The sequence below is a fragment of the Danio rerio genome, chromosome 1 (genome assembly GCF_049306965.1).
Source record: "Danio rerio strain Tuebingen ecotype United States chromosome 1, GRCz12tu, whole genome shotgun sequence".
Taxonomy (NCBI): domain Eukaryota; kingdom Metazoa; phylum Chordata; class Actinopteri; order Cypriniformes; family Danionidae; genus Danio; species Danio rerio.
In genome coordinates, this window is record NC_133176.1 from 50,227,657 (window position 1) to 50,242,455 (window position 14,799).

The window sequence follows — 14,799 nt, forward strand, 5'->3', positions numbered from 1 at the left end:
TGCACATAGAGAATAACATCTTTGTTCTTGAATCACCACACTTAATAAATAAACTTGTATATAAAGAAAATCATATATCAAAGCATTTTCTAGGGCACTGGTAATATTTACTGGGGCATGTGTGCATCAGTAAATGGGGTCTAGTGGCGCCCCTGATCTGAATGTAATATGAATGTGAAAATCATTTATGTAATAGCACCCATTTTTTCAACTTCTGAAAGTATTTTTCCATATGGAATTAAAAAGTCTTAGGCTGTGTTTACATGAAATATGATTTTGGTGCATCTTTTCAACACAAAACCATATTTCGTAAAGATTTTGTGTTTTTGCATGTCCAGCCAATTTCAATCTGTGCTAAATGTGAGTAAAAAATAAATAATCATATTAATAGATTAACAAATGCCAGAGTTCTAGATCTCCAATACAGTAGATAAAATGCAAAAAAGTACATATAGATATGGATCGACAGACAGACAGACAGACAGACAGATAGACAGATAGATAGATAGATAGATAGATAGATAGATAGATAGATAGATAGATAGATAGATAGATAGATAGATAGATAGATAGATAGATAGATAGACAGACAGATAGATAGAAAACATGAATTATATAATTAAATTGACATTTTATATACAAAACATTTTTACGATGAGGATTTTACTTCCAGAGGCAAACTGTTGAGCTCTAGTATTTTAAAAGTATACTTGCACTTTTAGAAGTATTTGTGTTCTCATTTTATCAACAATCCAATAGTTTTGTGTCAGTTTGTCAACATTCCAGAAGAATTGTGTCATTTAACCTTTATCCGTCTAGGTTTAATCCACAGCTAAAGGTTAAATGTTTTAGGTATGCTTTTTATTAAAAAATATTCCTTGCTAAATGGTCTCTAACTCTATTCCTGGAGGGCCACAGCTCTGCACAGTTTAGCTCTAACCACCTCCAATTAGTAGTCTTTTGTAATCTTTGATTAGTTTGATCAGCTGCGTTTGATTAGGGTTGGAGCAAAACTGTGCAGAGCTGTGGCCACCCAGGAATCGAGTTTGAGAGCTAAGCTAAACGATCACACAAATAAAGAGCTCAAAAATGTGAGACAAGAAAGTCACAGGAACACACTGAAAGAATCTGAAGGGTAAAACAAAAGGTTCATTTCACTTATTTGTAGTATCACTAGCAGATTGGGGTAAAATTGGTTTATATTTGCACATTCATTCATTTTTTTTGAACAGCGAAAATTTAAAACATGATACTTTGAATATCCGATCTGAAATTGCATAAGTATGACTTCAAAACAACATTAGCACTATTGACTGTGAACAATGTTGTACTTTAATAGTCATTGGCTGCTAATATGATTTGATTTCCCTATTTAGAATTTGCAAAGATTGTTCATTCATTTTCCTTTGGCTTAGTCCCTTTATTTATCAGGGGTTGCCACAGCAGAATGAACCAACAACTTATCCAACATATGTTTTACACAGCGGATGCCCAACCTAGTACTGGAAAATACCCATACACTCTCATTCACACACATACACTACGACCTATTCAATTCAATACGGTTTATTCAATTCACCTTTATTCAATTCACTTATATTCAGTTCACCTACAGTATAATCAATTCACCTATATTCTATATTCAATTCAATACGGTTTATTCAATTCACCTTTATTCTATATTCAATTCACCTATTTTCTATATTCAATTTAACACGGTTTATTCAATTCACCTATATTCAGTCCACCTATATTTTATATTCAATTCAATATGGTTTATTCAATTCATCTATATTCAGTTCACCTATATTCAGTCCACATATATTCAATTCACCTATATTCAGTCCACCTATATTCAATTCACCTATATTCAGTCCACCTATATTTTATATTGAATTCAATATGGTTTATTCAATTCACCTATATTCAGTTCACCTATATTTTATATTCAATTCAATATGGTTTATTCAATTCATCTATATTCAGTTCACCTATATTTTATATTCAATTCAATATGGTTTATTCAATTCATCTATATTCAGTTCACCTATATTCAGTCCACATATATTCAATTCACCTATATTCAGTCCACCTATATTCAATTCACCTATATTCAGTCCACCTATATTTTATATTGAATTCAATATGGTTTATTCAATTCATCACTATTCTACATTCAATTTAATACGGTTTATTAAATTCACCTATATTCAGTTCACCTATATTTTATATTCAATTCAATATGGTTTATTCAATTCATCACTATTCTACATTCAATTTAATACGGTTTATTCAATTCACCTATATTCAGTTCACCTATATTTTATATTCAATTCAATATGGTTTATTCAATTCATCTATATTCAGTTCACCTATATTTTATATTCAATTCAATATGATTTATTCAATTCATCTATATTCAGTTCACCTATATTCAGTCCACCTATATTCAATTCACCTATATTCAGTCCACCTATATTCAATTCACCTATATTCAGTCCACCTATATTCAATTCACCTATATTCAGTCCACCTATATTTTATATTGAATTCAATATGGTTTATTCAATTCATCACTATTCTACATTCAATTTAATACGGTTTATTCAATTCACCTATATTCAGTTCACCTATATTCTATATTCAATTCAACACAGTTTATTCAATTCACCTATATTCTATATTCAATTTACCTGTATTCAATTCACCTATATTCAATTCACCTATATTCTGTATTCAGTTTAATATGGTTTATTCAGTTCACCTATATTCAGTTCACCGATATTCTATATTCAATTCAATACGATTTCTTCAATTCACCTATATTAAATTCACCTATATTCTACATTCAATTTAATATGTTTTTTTCAACTCACCTATATTCTTTATTCAGTTCAATACGGTTTATTCAGTTCACCTATATTCAATTCACCTATTTTCAATAAGGTTTATTCAATTCACCTTTATTCAGTTCACCTATATTTCATTCACCTATATGCTACATTCAATGTAATATGGTTTATTCAATTCTCCTATAATCAATTCACCTATATTCTATATTCAATTCAATACGGTTTATTCAATTCACCTATATTCTATATTCAATACACCTATATTCAATTCACCTATATTCTATATTCAATTCAATACGGTTTATTCAACTGACTTATAGTGCATGTCTTACCAGAGCACCTAGAGGAAACCCATGCGAGCACGTGGAGAACAAGCAAACTCCACAAAGAAATGCCAACTGGCCCAGCCAGGACTCGAACCAGCGACCTTCTTGCTGTAAAGAAACAGTGCTAACCAATATGCCACCATGTCGCCCAAAGAATACTTTTGTGAAACAGTATTATAAGGAGAAACCCAGAATGTGCCAATACAAAACCAACTTCACCTCAGTCACCAGCACTATCAGTGATTTAAACACTCAGACTTGGACCCCAAATCCAAAACATGAAGCTTTCTGTCAAAGAACCACACGACGAATTTAAATTGAGGACATGTTACTAATGCGGTGTTTTACTCGAGCGTGGGATTGATTAATACGAGACTGGAAGGTGAGAGAGAGAAAAATGTGTCACGATTTCTGCTGGAATTGAGTCTCCCGGCTGTGACGTCAGTCTCGAAAACGTAAGACAGCGCGAGCATGCAGAAGAAGGGAAGGGAAAGACAGCCGCTTTCCGCTCGCATGACAGCTGGAGCCATTCAAAAGCTAATGAGCCCGATTTAATAGTTTGGACGAGGCGCGATCCCTCATGCCAAATGATCTTTCAGGAGCCGAGATTCAATGATATATGAATCATTTTGCGCCGCTGATGATCAATGTCACTCCTGGAAATGATGACAGCCGCTGATCTCACCGCAGCGGGATCATGTCAAAGCAACATACCGGTGTTTTGACAACACTTTTGCTCAAATCTCTAACGTTAGTTTAGTCACTGTTATTAGAAGTCAATCACTACAACAAGAGGCCAAGTTGTGAGAATGTAACAGTGGGATGAGAGAAGTTCGCTTGATAAACCTCTTAAAGACATGCATGTGAATGAGGAATATCGATCATGTGACCTCTCGTTTCGCTGTCATAACATAATTATAAGCAGGGCATAAAGCTGCTCACCTGTAACGGGAAGGATGCAGATTTGTTCCCCACGTATCCTCTCACGACATGACTCTGGATAGACAGCACTCGGCACTCCATGTCGCGCGCAGTTAAAGTTGTTTTAAACGCTCCAGAATGTCACGCGATTCGAGCGGCAGCGGCGAACCGGAGGGGTGCTTTCCTTTTCCGTTTTAAATCCAAATTGGGATCCGTGATGGCAAGTTCAGCAGCCAGACAGAGAAATGAAGGACATTCACACTGGTGGAGACGCTCATTGGCGAGCGCAGCTACTCAGGCATCCTGAGGGGGCACCTAAAAATTCACTGACATCACGACGACGCTCGTGTTTGCTATTAGTGGAGCCGTGATTTTAACCGGTTAAACGCTTTTTCGGTCAATTTTGATACGGATATTGAATTCAATAGCTCTATTTCAAACTTGGAAATTGTACCCACATCGTTTGGCACTGTAGTTATTTTAAAAAAGCTATGGTATGATGCTTACATGACTGAAAACACATCTGTTTAGTGCCTTTACTGAATGAGCATTGTCTTTCTTTTCTTTTTCATTCTTTTAAAACCTGTTTTAACACATGTTAATCTCTGTTATTATTTGTTCTTATGTTCTTATACTTGTCTCTTTTATTTCTGTTTATGTAAAACACTGTGAATTGCCACTTGTATGAAATGTGCTACACTGTGAAACCCAAACGTCAACTTTTGTAAAATGAGTGTATTTAACTCAGAATTGACTGATAGTTAATTCTACTCACTTAAAAAAAGAGTTTTGAACTTAGTGTTGAAGGTAATGAGTTAATTTAATACATCATTACTTCAACTAAAATGGAGTAAGTTCACAAAGACTCAAATGGTTTGTAGCAATCGGTTTCCTCGGCCATTTTGAGTTGCCTTAACTCAGTTTGTTTGAGTTCTCTTTATTTATTGGGTTTTACTGTGCTCAAATTGCTTCTTTTACTCTAATGGATTAAGTTCACAGTATAGGATTAGTTTTTGAACTTAATTGGTTTGTTGCAATCGGTTTCCTCAAACGGTTTTAGTTACCTTAACTTTTTGGGTTTTACAGTGTATATAAATAAACTTGCCTTGCCTTATTTGTGTTTCAATTTAATTAGCATTTTGAAAATGTCCTTCTCTGACATTTAAATTATGATTATGTGAATAAGTTTTTGTTGTTAATCTATTTAGTTTGTTGATTAAGTTTTGCATTTGTAACGGTAAACTTTCTAACAGAAATCAGTTTTATAGTGTTTCATAAAGACTTTAAAAACATTTCTGTACTATTCAACGTAGTACCAACTGAAAGGCAATTAAAAGTCCATCTGTGTTCTGTTTTATTTGATTAATTAAAAGACATACTTGTCTATAATTGTAAGAATTTTCTATAAATCATCCTGGCTTTATAAATGTTTATTTTGTTGTCTTGTATCTGTTGTTTAAAGCATAATAAAGTATAACTGTGCACTGTAAAATCCAACAGTCAACTTTCTAAAATGAAAGAGTAGTTAACTCAAAATTGACTGAAAGTCATTTGAAAAGAGTTTTGAACCAACTGTTGAAGGTAATTAGTTAATTTAATACCTCATTACTTCAACCTAAATGAAAAAAGTTCACTGTACTCATTAAGATTGGCTTTTTAACTCAAATGATTTGTTGCAAAAGTGTTTGAGTCACCTTAACTTATTGGGTTTCACAGAGTAGGCTAAATTTAAATCCCTCTTTTATAATTATGTGAATAACGACATTTTTATTAAACAATATAATTTAAATATGCATAATTAAAATAAATGATGCAAAATCCAGTTTAAAATAAACAAATAATGGAAATAGATAAAGATAGTACTATAATAAGTAGAGAAAATTGTAATTATTTTATTTTGTGGTATTGTATCTGTTGTTTAAAGCCCATTAAACAAATAAGTAGAACCGTGGGCTAAATCTACATCACGCGTTTAAACAGACACGACGGAGGAGCTGTGAAGTCTGCACGAGTCCATCACAAACTGAGGAGACTCCGAACTCATTCTAGGATGTATCAGAACTGGCGCCTTCTAATTTGTTATGACAGCTAAATATATTTGTCAGTCGTCTTGCACTTAATTTCTAGAAAGCAACTATTTGTGAATTTGTTTTTAAGAAATATCATGTATTACAGCGATGTATTAGCCTGAGGTATTGCGGAAGTGGGGTCCTTGTAGCTACAGAAAGACGCGCTCTGATATAGTCCAATCGCAAGCGCGTTCCGCGGTGACGTCAGACAGTGAATGGATGGTGTTTGACGTCACCGCTGTCCGGCTCTTTCTGAATTTTAATTCTGCCCCTCCGTGCGGAATTTCATACTACTCATTTTAATTCCTCTGTAACAAAGTTAAAATGATGGTCGGTGCAAGTGACCCCCATCCAACAATAGTTTAATAGTAGAAACATTACAATCATACTGTGGAATATTAATATAAATATGTCTAACATATTATTAGGGAAAATGTTAGTGACTTTAGGTTACATTATTAATGATTAATTCGTATTTATTTGTTAATAATTTTAATTGCAAAACTAAAACATTTTGCATAATTTATTTGAATTACACATTTTATTTAGATGTATTTATATTGGGGCAGCACGGTGGCTCAGTGGTTAGCACTGTCACTCCACAGCAAGAAAGTCACTGGTTCAAGCCCCAGCTGGGTCAGTTGGCATTTCTGTGTGGAGTTTGCATGTTTCCCCGAGTGTTGGAATATTCAATCAATTCCATGCGTGTTCAATAAAAAAGGTGAGAGGTTTTCCTTCAATGTCAAAAATCATAATTTTTTTGATACAAATCGTCACCTTGGAATTATAAGGTTTTATCTGCGTTCTGAATAATTTTGAGATATTGAGCTTCAAAGTTTTTGCATTCCCATATGGCAAACAGTACGTGTGTAACATTTATTTTTAAAATAAAAAGTCTTGAAATGTAAGCAAAATAAAAAAACATCCCATAATGTAAATAAGTAGTCATTTAATAAGAATATGTCAATAACTCAATTTTGACAAAAATATCAGATAGAACCGTATAATTCTAAGGTGACGAAATGAATAATTCGATTCACAGGATTCTGTTATCCTCAAAGCAATGCAAAAGTTACATTCAGGAGGTGCGCAACACATTTCAATTCCTCACTTCATCTTATATAGGCAGCTGATATTAACAGGTGGAGTTTAGAGGATTTCAACACTTATCAATCATTGTCCAGTCCTCCATTGGCTGCACCCCAGACATAGGTCCTTATTCTCCACAAATTCTCTTCACAACATTAAAAAGTCTAAGGCTTTCTCAACTGCACATATTCTGTGTTAAAAAAAAAATACTGCTGACAAGAAGTTTAGCTGCCCAGTTCAAGTCCAAATTTAGACAAATCATCCCTATCAGCTCTATCTACTTCTGCAAAAATGCTTCATTAGTATGCAAAACATAATATAAACTTTAAGGATCACAAATATTTTCCACAAGTCCAAAGACATGCGCTACAAAATTAAATAAACTAAATTGGCCGTAGTGTATGTGTGTGAATGAGTGTGTATGGCTGTTTCCAAGTACTGGGTTGCAGTTGGAAGTGCATCCACTGTGTAAAACACATGCTGGATAAGTTAGCGGTTCATTCCTCTGTGGCAACCCCTGATGAATAAAGGGACTAAGCAGAAGGAAAATTAATGAATATTATAGCACTATCTTTATGTCGCTGTTTACATTTCAAACATCCCTCATTTTAATTTAAATCGTATTTATTTGTTTATTTTAATTATTACATTATTGTAATTAAGACTTTTAGCATGATTTATTTGAATAACACATATTTTATTGATATTTTTATTAATATTAATATTTTCCCAGTACTGGGTTGCAGCTGGTTGTAAAACATATGCTGGATATGTTGGCGGTTCATTCCGCTGTGGCGACCCTGGATTAATAAAGGGACTAAGCCGACAAGAAAATGAATGAATATTTCTGTAATAGGCTTTAATAATATGGGCGTCACAGTGGCACAGTAGGTAGCACGATCGTCTCACAGCAAGAAGGTTGCTGGTTCGAGCCTCAGCTGGGTCAGCTGGCATTTTTGTGTGCAGTTTGCATGTTGTTCGTCTGAGTTTCCTCCCCCACAGTCTAAAAACATGTGGTACAGGTGAATTAGGTAAGCAAAAATGGCCATAGTGTATGTGTGTGAATGGATGTTTCCCAGTACTGGGTTGCTGCTGGAAGGGCATCCGCTGCTTAAAATATATGCTGGAATAGTTGGCGGTTCATTCCGCTGTGGCAACCCCAGATTATTAAAGGGACTAAGCTGAAAAGAAAATGAATGTATGAATGAGACTTCATTAACATATTGACCAGGCAAGTCTTTTAAGCTTGTGAATACGAGGAATTGTATCTACTTTGCATTGTTCAGCCAATAAAATAAATAAAAACATAATACGTTGAAAGAGTTGTAATGTTAAAAAAAGAACATGCATTAGCTTTAATCAAGTCAATTGGACCCAGTAGGTTGTATTACGATACAATTATACTATGTTCATCCGATTGACCTATAGCACATGTCGTTTAACTGTGGGGGAAACCGGAGCACCCGGAGTAAATGCCTCCACACAGAAGCGCCAACCCACCCACCCAGGGCTCGAACAAGACCTTCTAGCTGTGAGGCGACAGTGCTAACCACTGAGCCACCGTGCCACCCCATTACTAAATTTTGATATTCACTCATTAATTTTCTTTTCGGCTTAGTCCCTTTATTAATCTGGGGTCACCACAGTGGAATGGGGAGGGGGTACTGGAGCACCTGAAGGAAACCCACACAAACACGGGGAGAGTATGCAAACTACACACAGAAATGCCAGCTGACCCAGCCAAGGCTCAAACCAGTGACCTTCTTGCTGTGAGGTGATTGTGCCACCCACAGAGCCACCGTGAGTTTTTGGAAAAGTATTTCATATATCAGACCTGGTTACTTGTTCTGGTTTATAATTACTGTAACAGCACTATTCTGCATGTCCTCTGTACTTTATTGTCCACTGAAGCTAGAATACTGACTCATGCAAAGCCTCAGGTCAGGACTCGACTATTTTTGGACAGGTGGGCCGATAGCTTCAGGCTCTAGAAACCTAGTTCATCTTTTTGTCTTTGGCCTGCTGCCCACTTGACCATAAATCTAGGAAACTACAGGGTCAGAGCAGTTTGTCAGGCCTCGGTAAAAAGACAGAGACTTTGTTAAGATGCTACAAGGCATTTATGAATCCCTCTAAGAGCTATCTAAATGGGAACGTATTGTAAACAAAGCAAACTCTATGAGTGGCTACAAGTCACCATTCATTAATTTTACTTCGGATTAGTCCCTTATTTATCAGGGGTCACCACTGCGGAATGAACCGCCAACTTTTCCAGCATATGTTTTACGCAGTGGATGCCCTTCCAGCTGCAACCCAGTACTGGGAAACATCCATACACTCTCACATTCACTAACACACTCATACACTACGGCCAATTTGGTTGATTCAATTCACCTATAGCGCATGTCTTTGGACTGTGAGGGAAACAGAAGCACCCTGAGGAAACCCACATGAACATGGGGAGAACATGCAAACTCCACACAGAAATGCCAACTGGCCTAGCCGTGACTCGAACCAGTGACCTTCTTGCGGTGAGCCACAGTGTCGCATAGCATTAATTATTTTTAGAGTAAAAACAAAACACTTTTGCTTTATTTAGGAGCCTCTTCTGAGTGGCATTAAAGGGGTAGTTCAACCAAAATAAAAATGTGATGTTAATTTACTCACCCTCAGGCCAAGATGTTACTATATGTCTTAAACGGGACATTAAAGGGATAGTTCATCTAAACGAAAATTTCTGACATCATTTATTCACCCTTCACTTGTTCCAAACCTGAGTTTCTTTCTTCTGTTGAACAGAAGAAAGGTTTGAAGAGAGCATGGAAGCCAGTAACCATTGACTTTCATTGTATTTTCTTTTCCTGCTGGAAGTCAATGGTTACAGATTTTCAGCATTCTTCAAAATATTTTCTTTTGTATTCAACAGAAAAGACAAATTCATAAGGCTTTGGAAACATTTATGAATGAGGAAATAGTGAGTACATGTTTATTTTGGGGTATAACTATCTGCATCATTTGTGAGTGTTAGCTGTATTAAGAGCACTGTAAAAGTAAAAAAAATAAACATATAGTAAACAAATAAACATAAACCAAAGTCAGAACAGGGATCAGAATAAAGGCAAAACAATTAATTAATGAGCCTATTATTGACTTTGAAAGTGTCGAAAATCATTGACTAGCATATTACCCATCACCGCCGTTTCAACTAGAAGTATTTTAAAATGTTTTACTGGGTTTCATTTGGAGAGGCACAGTGGCACAGTGGTTAGCACTGTCGCCTCACAGCAAGAAAGTCGCTGGTTCAAGCCCCGGTTGGGTCAGTTGGCATTTCTGTTCTCCCTGTGTTGGTGTGGGTTTCCTCCGGTTTCCCCTACAGTCTGAAGACATGCACTATAGGTGATTTGGATGAACTAAATTGTGTGTCTGTGAGAGTGTATTGGTTTTTCCCAGTGCTGGGTTGCGGCTAGAAGGGCATCCGCTGCGTAAAACATATGCAGTATAAGTTGGCGGTTCATTCCGCTGTGGCGACCCCTTACCTGATTAATAAAGGGACTAAGCTGAAAAGAAAATGAATGAATGAATGAATGCTAAAGATGTAAATATGATTGTGGTGTGTATTATATTGTCACACTTTTGTTACACCTCAATAAACAGATTGTTAAAAAAACGTGGCATGTAATTTTTAATGGGCCTATCATAACTGGCATTTATAGACTTTATTAGGAATAAAAACCATTAATCAGCCGATGGTGTTGTGGCTTAGCAAGCTCTAATTTATTTTACATTGATCAAGCGCCTGAGTGTTTCCACTTGTTAAAGTTTGAAGTGTTTTTAGGCTCTGCTGTTTCTCGTTGGTCACGGTTTTATTCCTGTCAGTCTGCAGACTCAAACGCACCTCAGATTATCCAGAAGTCGTGACTGCGCGCCGGAGGAAGGCGGGAGGAGGAGGAACGGATTATAACCGGGCAAAAATCGGTTCCTTTATCACACAAACATGTGAATCATCGCTGCAACAGAGCCCACTACACCCGTAACAATCGAGAAGCCGCTGACTCATGAACAGCTGCCTAAAAACCCGAACAATGACGCGTCATGCGGCAGCTGAAGTGATTTAAAAAGCGGTTTAGCGGGCTCTGCTGGCGAGACAGCGATACTGCAGGAAACTACTAAACATACGGGGGCGGTTTCAGTGATTTGGGGGCCTTGACAGACCCGTTGCCAGCCTAGTGAAAAGGGAAGTTCTTTTTTTTCTTAAAAAAGTGGACCTTAGTTATAAGCCTAATTTTCTATTTAATTGTGAGGTTTAAATAGGTTGCATTTAAGTGACTTTTTGAGCACTATTTTGTGCTGAATTAGCTTGTCGGATGGCCATCATAACCACACTTTTTGATGTACCAAAAACATTTCCTAAAGATTTAGAATGAAGAAAATTAAAACAATACTTATTTTTTAAATACAAAGGTATTATATATTATTACATATATCATTAGAAAATGTGGCGCAGTAGGTAGTGCTGTAGCCTCGCAGCAAGAAGGTCACTGGTTTGAGCCTCAGCTGGGTCAGTTGGCGTTTCTATATGGAGTTTGCATGTTCTCTCTGCGCTCGTGTTGGTTTCCTCCGGGTGCTCTGGTTTACCCCACAGTCCAAAGACATGCGGTACAGGTGAATTGGTTAGGCTAAATTGTTCTTTGTGTATGCGTGTGAATGAGTGTGTCTGAATGTTTCCCAGAGATGGGTTGCAGCTGGAAGGGCATCTGCTGTGTAAAAACATATGCTAAATAAGTTGGCGGTTCATTCTGCTGTGGCGACCCCTGATTATGAAAGGGGCTAAGCCGAAAAGAAAAGAATGAATGAAAATCATTAGGAATGGATGAAATTAAATGATACACTAGCTTATAGTCTTTTATCAGGCAAATAACCTGGCCAGCCACTTTCCTCAGTCATGCTGAATTGAACGCCAACACAGGGTTCTGTATGGTCAAGCCTTCGATCGGTTATTTTCACAATTTATTATGGCATATGTCAAAATAGGACAAATGAGCTCATGTATGGGACAAATGGTTGGGTTTAGGTGTGGAGTAGGTGTAGATGTTTATAACTGATGAACAGTGCCATCTAGTCGACAGCATAGTTTTAACATGTGGGTCACCATAACTTCAAGTTATGCCTCTAACGTACTACAAGTTACGCACCTTCATGCTACGTCCCTGTCTTGCAGTCTGCAGACAGACCCTACTCATCCACCAGGCGGCATCCGAAACATGCCTGAACCACCTCAGCTGTCTTCTCTCGATGTGGAGGAGCAGCGGCTCTACTCTGAGCTCCTCCCGGGTGACAGAGCTCCTAACCTTATCTATAATGGTGCACCCTGCCACCCTGCGAAGGAAACTCATTTCAGCCACTTGTATTCGAGATCTTGTCTTTTCAGTTATGACCCAAAGCTCATGACCATAGGTGAGAGTAGGAACGCAGATTGACGAGTAAATCCAGAGCTTTGCCTTTTGGCTCAGCTCCTTTACCACAACGGACCGGCACATCGACCGCTTTACAGCTGCCGCTGCACTGATCCGCCTGTCAATCTCACACTCCATCCTTCCCTCACTTGTGAAGAAAACCCCAAGATTCTTGAACTCCTCCACCTGGAGTAAAGACTAAACGTTTCTTAATGCACCCAGGTAGCAAAGAACTCTAGCCCAGATTTAGCATAAAGCTAGCACAGCAGGCCCAGTTCAGGCCCAGTTATGAGTTAATATGAGTGGCTTGACCCAGATATGGTCCATGTTTGGCCCTTGTCTGGAAGCCAGACTTAGTCTAGTCATGTACCATAATTCACTGCGGCATGTGAGCCAAACAAAACCTGATTGTGTGGGCCAGAGCTACGCCAGAGAAATTTAGCTATGTTGGCAGTGGTTCTCAATTCTGGTCTTTCGTTTGCTGTTTCACTTATTAGAGACATAAGAATCAGTTCATGGATTTCTCTGTTAATAAGCTGACAATTTGAATCAGGTAAGTAAGAAAGACATTCAAAAAGTACATTCCCCGAAGACTGGAATTGAGAACCACTGTCTTCATGCCATATCTACATTTTACATGAATTGTTTTCTTAAAATGAACTCAAAACTAAAATAATAAATAAATGGAAAATAAATCAATCACTTTTAAAACTAAATATGTTTCTGATTTGAATGCCGGGCTGCTTCATTACTGGGGTGTAAGAAAAATTTGGGTAGATGTTATAATTAGGTTAAAATTCAATTTGTTAGACTATCACAACACACACACACACACACACACACACACACACACACACACACACACACACAAACTAAAATAGACACCTGGACACCAGATACAGCTCTCAAGAACATGACGGAAAAATAGCCTTGCTTCTCAGTTGTAGACTGATGTAACGACACTCTCTTTGACACACTGTGTTTACTGTGTCTCTGAACTGAGCTAGTCCAAGCATTTGGTTGTTTTAAAGACTCTAAAAGGGATAAAATGCTTTTAAAACAGTGCATGTTTGTAATGAATTACAGTGATTTTAATATCTTCATTAACACAGCCGCATGTCAGTACCTTTATAAAAGAAGGTGCTTCAATCCCGGATTGTGGGTGTACATTAACGTATATCCGTACAGCTCTGGATATTAACGTGTATCCTGTCACATTTGTCTTGCAAAGACAGTGCAAAGTTAAATACATGCGCTGTGTGTGTGTGTCTGTGGGTGAACTCTGTAATGATAATGTGTGTGACTCATTGTTGTGCAAAGGCTTGAATTAACTTAACAAATACATCAAATAATCATTGGGAAAGTTCTTACTGTAGTATTTCTCACAAACGTTACGTGAGATCTGCTTCCTTCATGTCTGTCACTGTGACAATCTGACACGGCCGAGGCAGAAATTGAGGCACACTCTGAAATGCACGAGGTAATGGTGGGCGGGGAGGACTAGCATTAAAGGCACAGGCAACAAAACAGTTACAAGATGCTCAGAGCAGTACATTTCCATATTCAGAAAGGTATAAAAAATTACCTGATGGGTGTTTTGAGCTGAAACTTTACAGACACATTCTGGAGACATAAGAGACTCGTTTTAAATCTTGAAAAACTGGGTAAAATAGGTGCCCTTTAAAATTCAATGTAACAATGTTTTATAATTATTATATACGCACACACGTTGGTCAATTTAAATGTATTTTGTATAGTATAATATTTTGTTTCAGAATTTATTTTAAATGTCATTTTTGTTTAACAAATGTTGGGGTGGGAAAGTACATTCTGAAATAATATACAAGTTAAAATTGTATCTGTATCGTTTGCTGGGTTTTGTAATACAATTAAAATCAATAAAAACAAAGTTGAAATAAAAAATACTTCAATGGCCATCATAAAAATAAATGTTGAAAACTTTTGTTGTACTAAAAATCAAACTAATAATTTAATTGTTATTAACGTTTTTTCATTCATTTTACTGCCAAATAAAACTGTTCGTCATTAAAAAATAAGGTCTTGGAATACCCTTTTATGCTTGGCCTTC

The 14,799-nt window shown here is 36.8% G+C and overlaps 1 protein-coding gene across 3 annotated transcripts in view; it reads right to left on the reverse strand.

Annotated features, from left to right (window-relative positions):
- pdxkb (pyridoxal (pyridoxine, vitamin B6) kinase b) overlaps positions 1-14,799 on the reverse strand; it is a 67,576-nt gene that overhangs the window by 35,934 nt on the left and 16,843 nt on the right. Inside the window, exon 1 of one of the 3 annotated variants that reach the window (NM_001145586.1) lies at positions 4,121-4,201. The exons of the other annotated variants lie outside the window; for them this stretch is intronic. Coding sequence (NP_001139058.1) covers positions 4,121-4,201 — 81 coding nt within the window. Of the gene's footprint in view, positions 1-4,120; positions 4,202-14,799 lie in introns of those variants that run through there. 3 annotated transcript variants of the gene reach the window in all.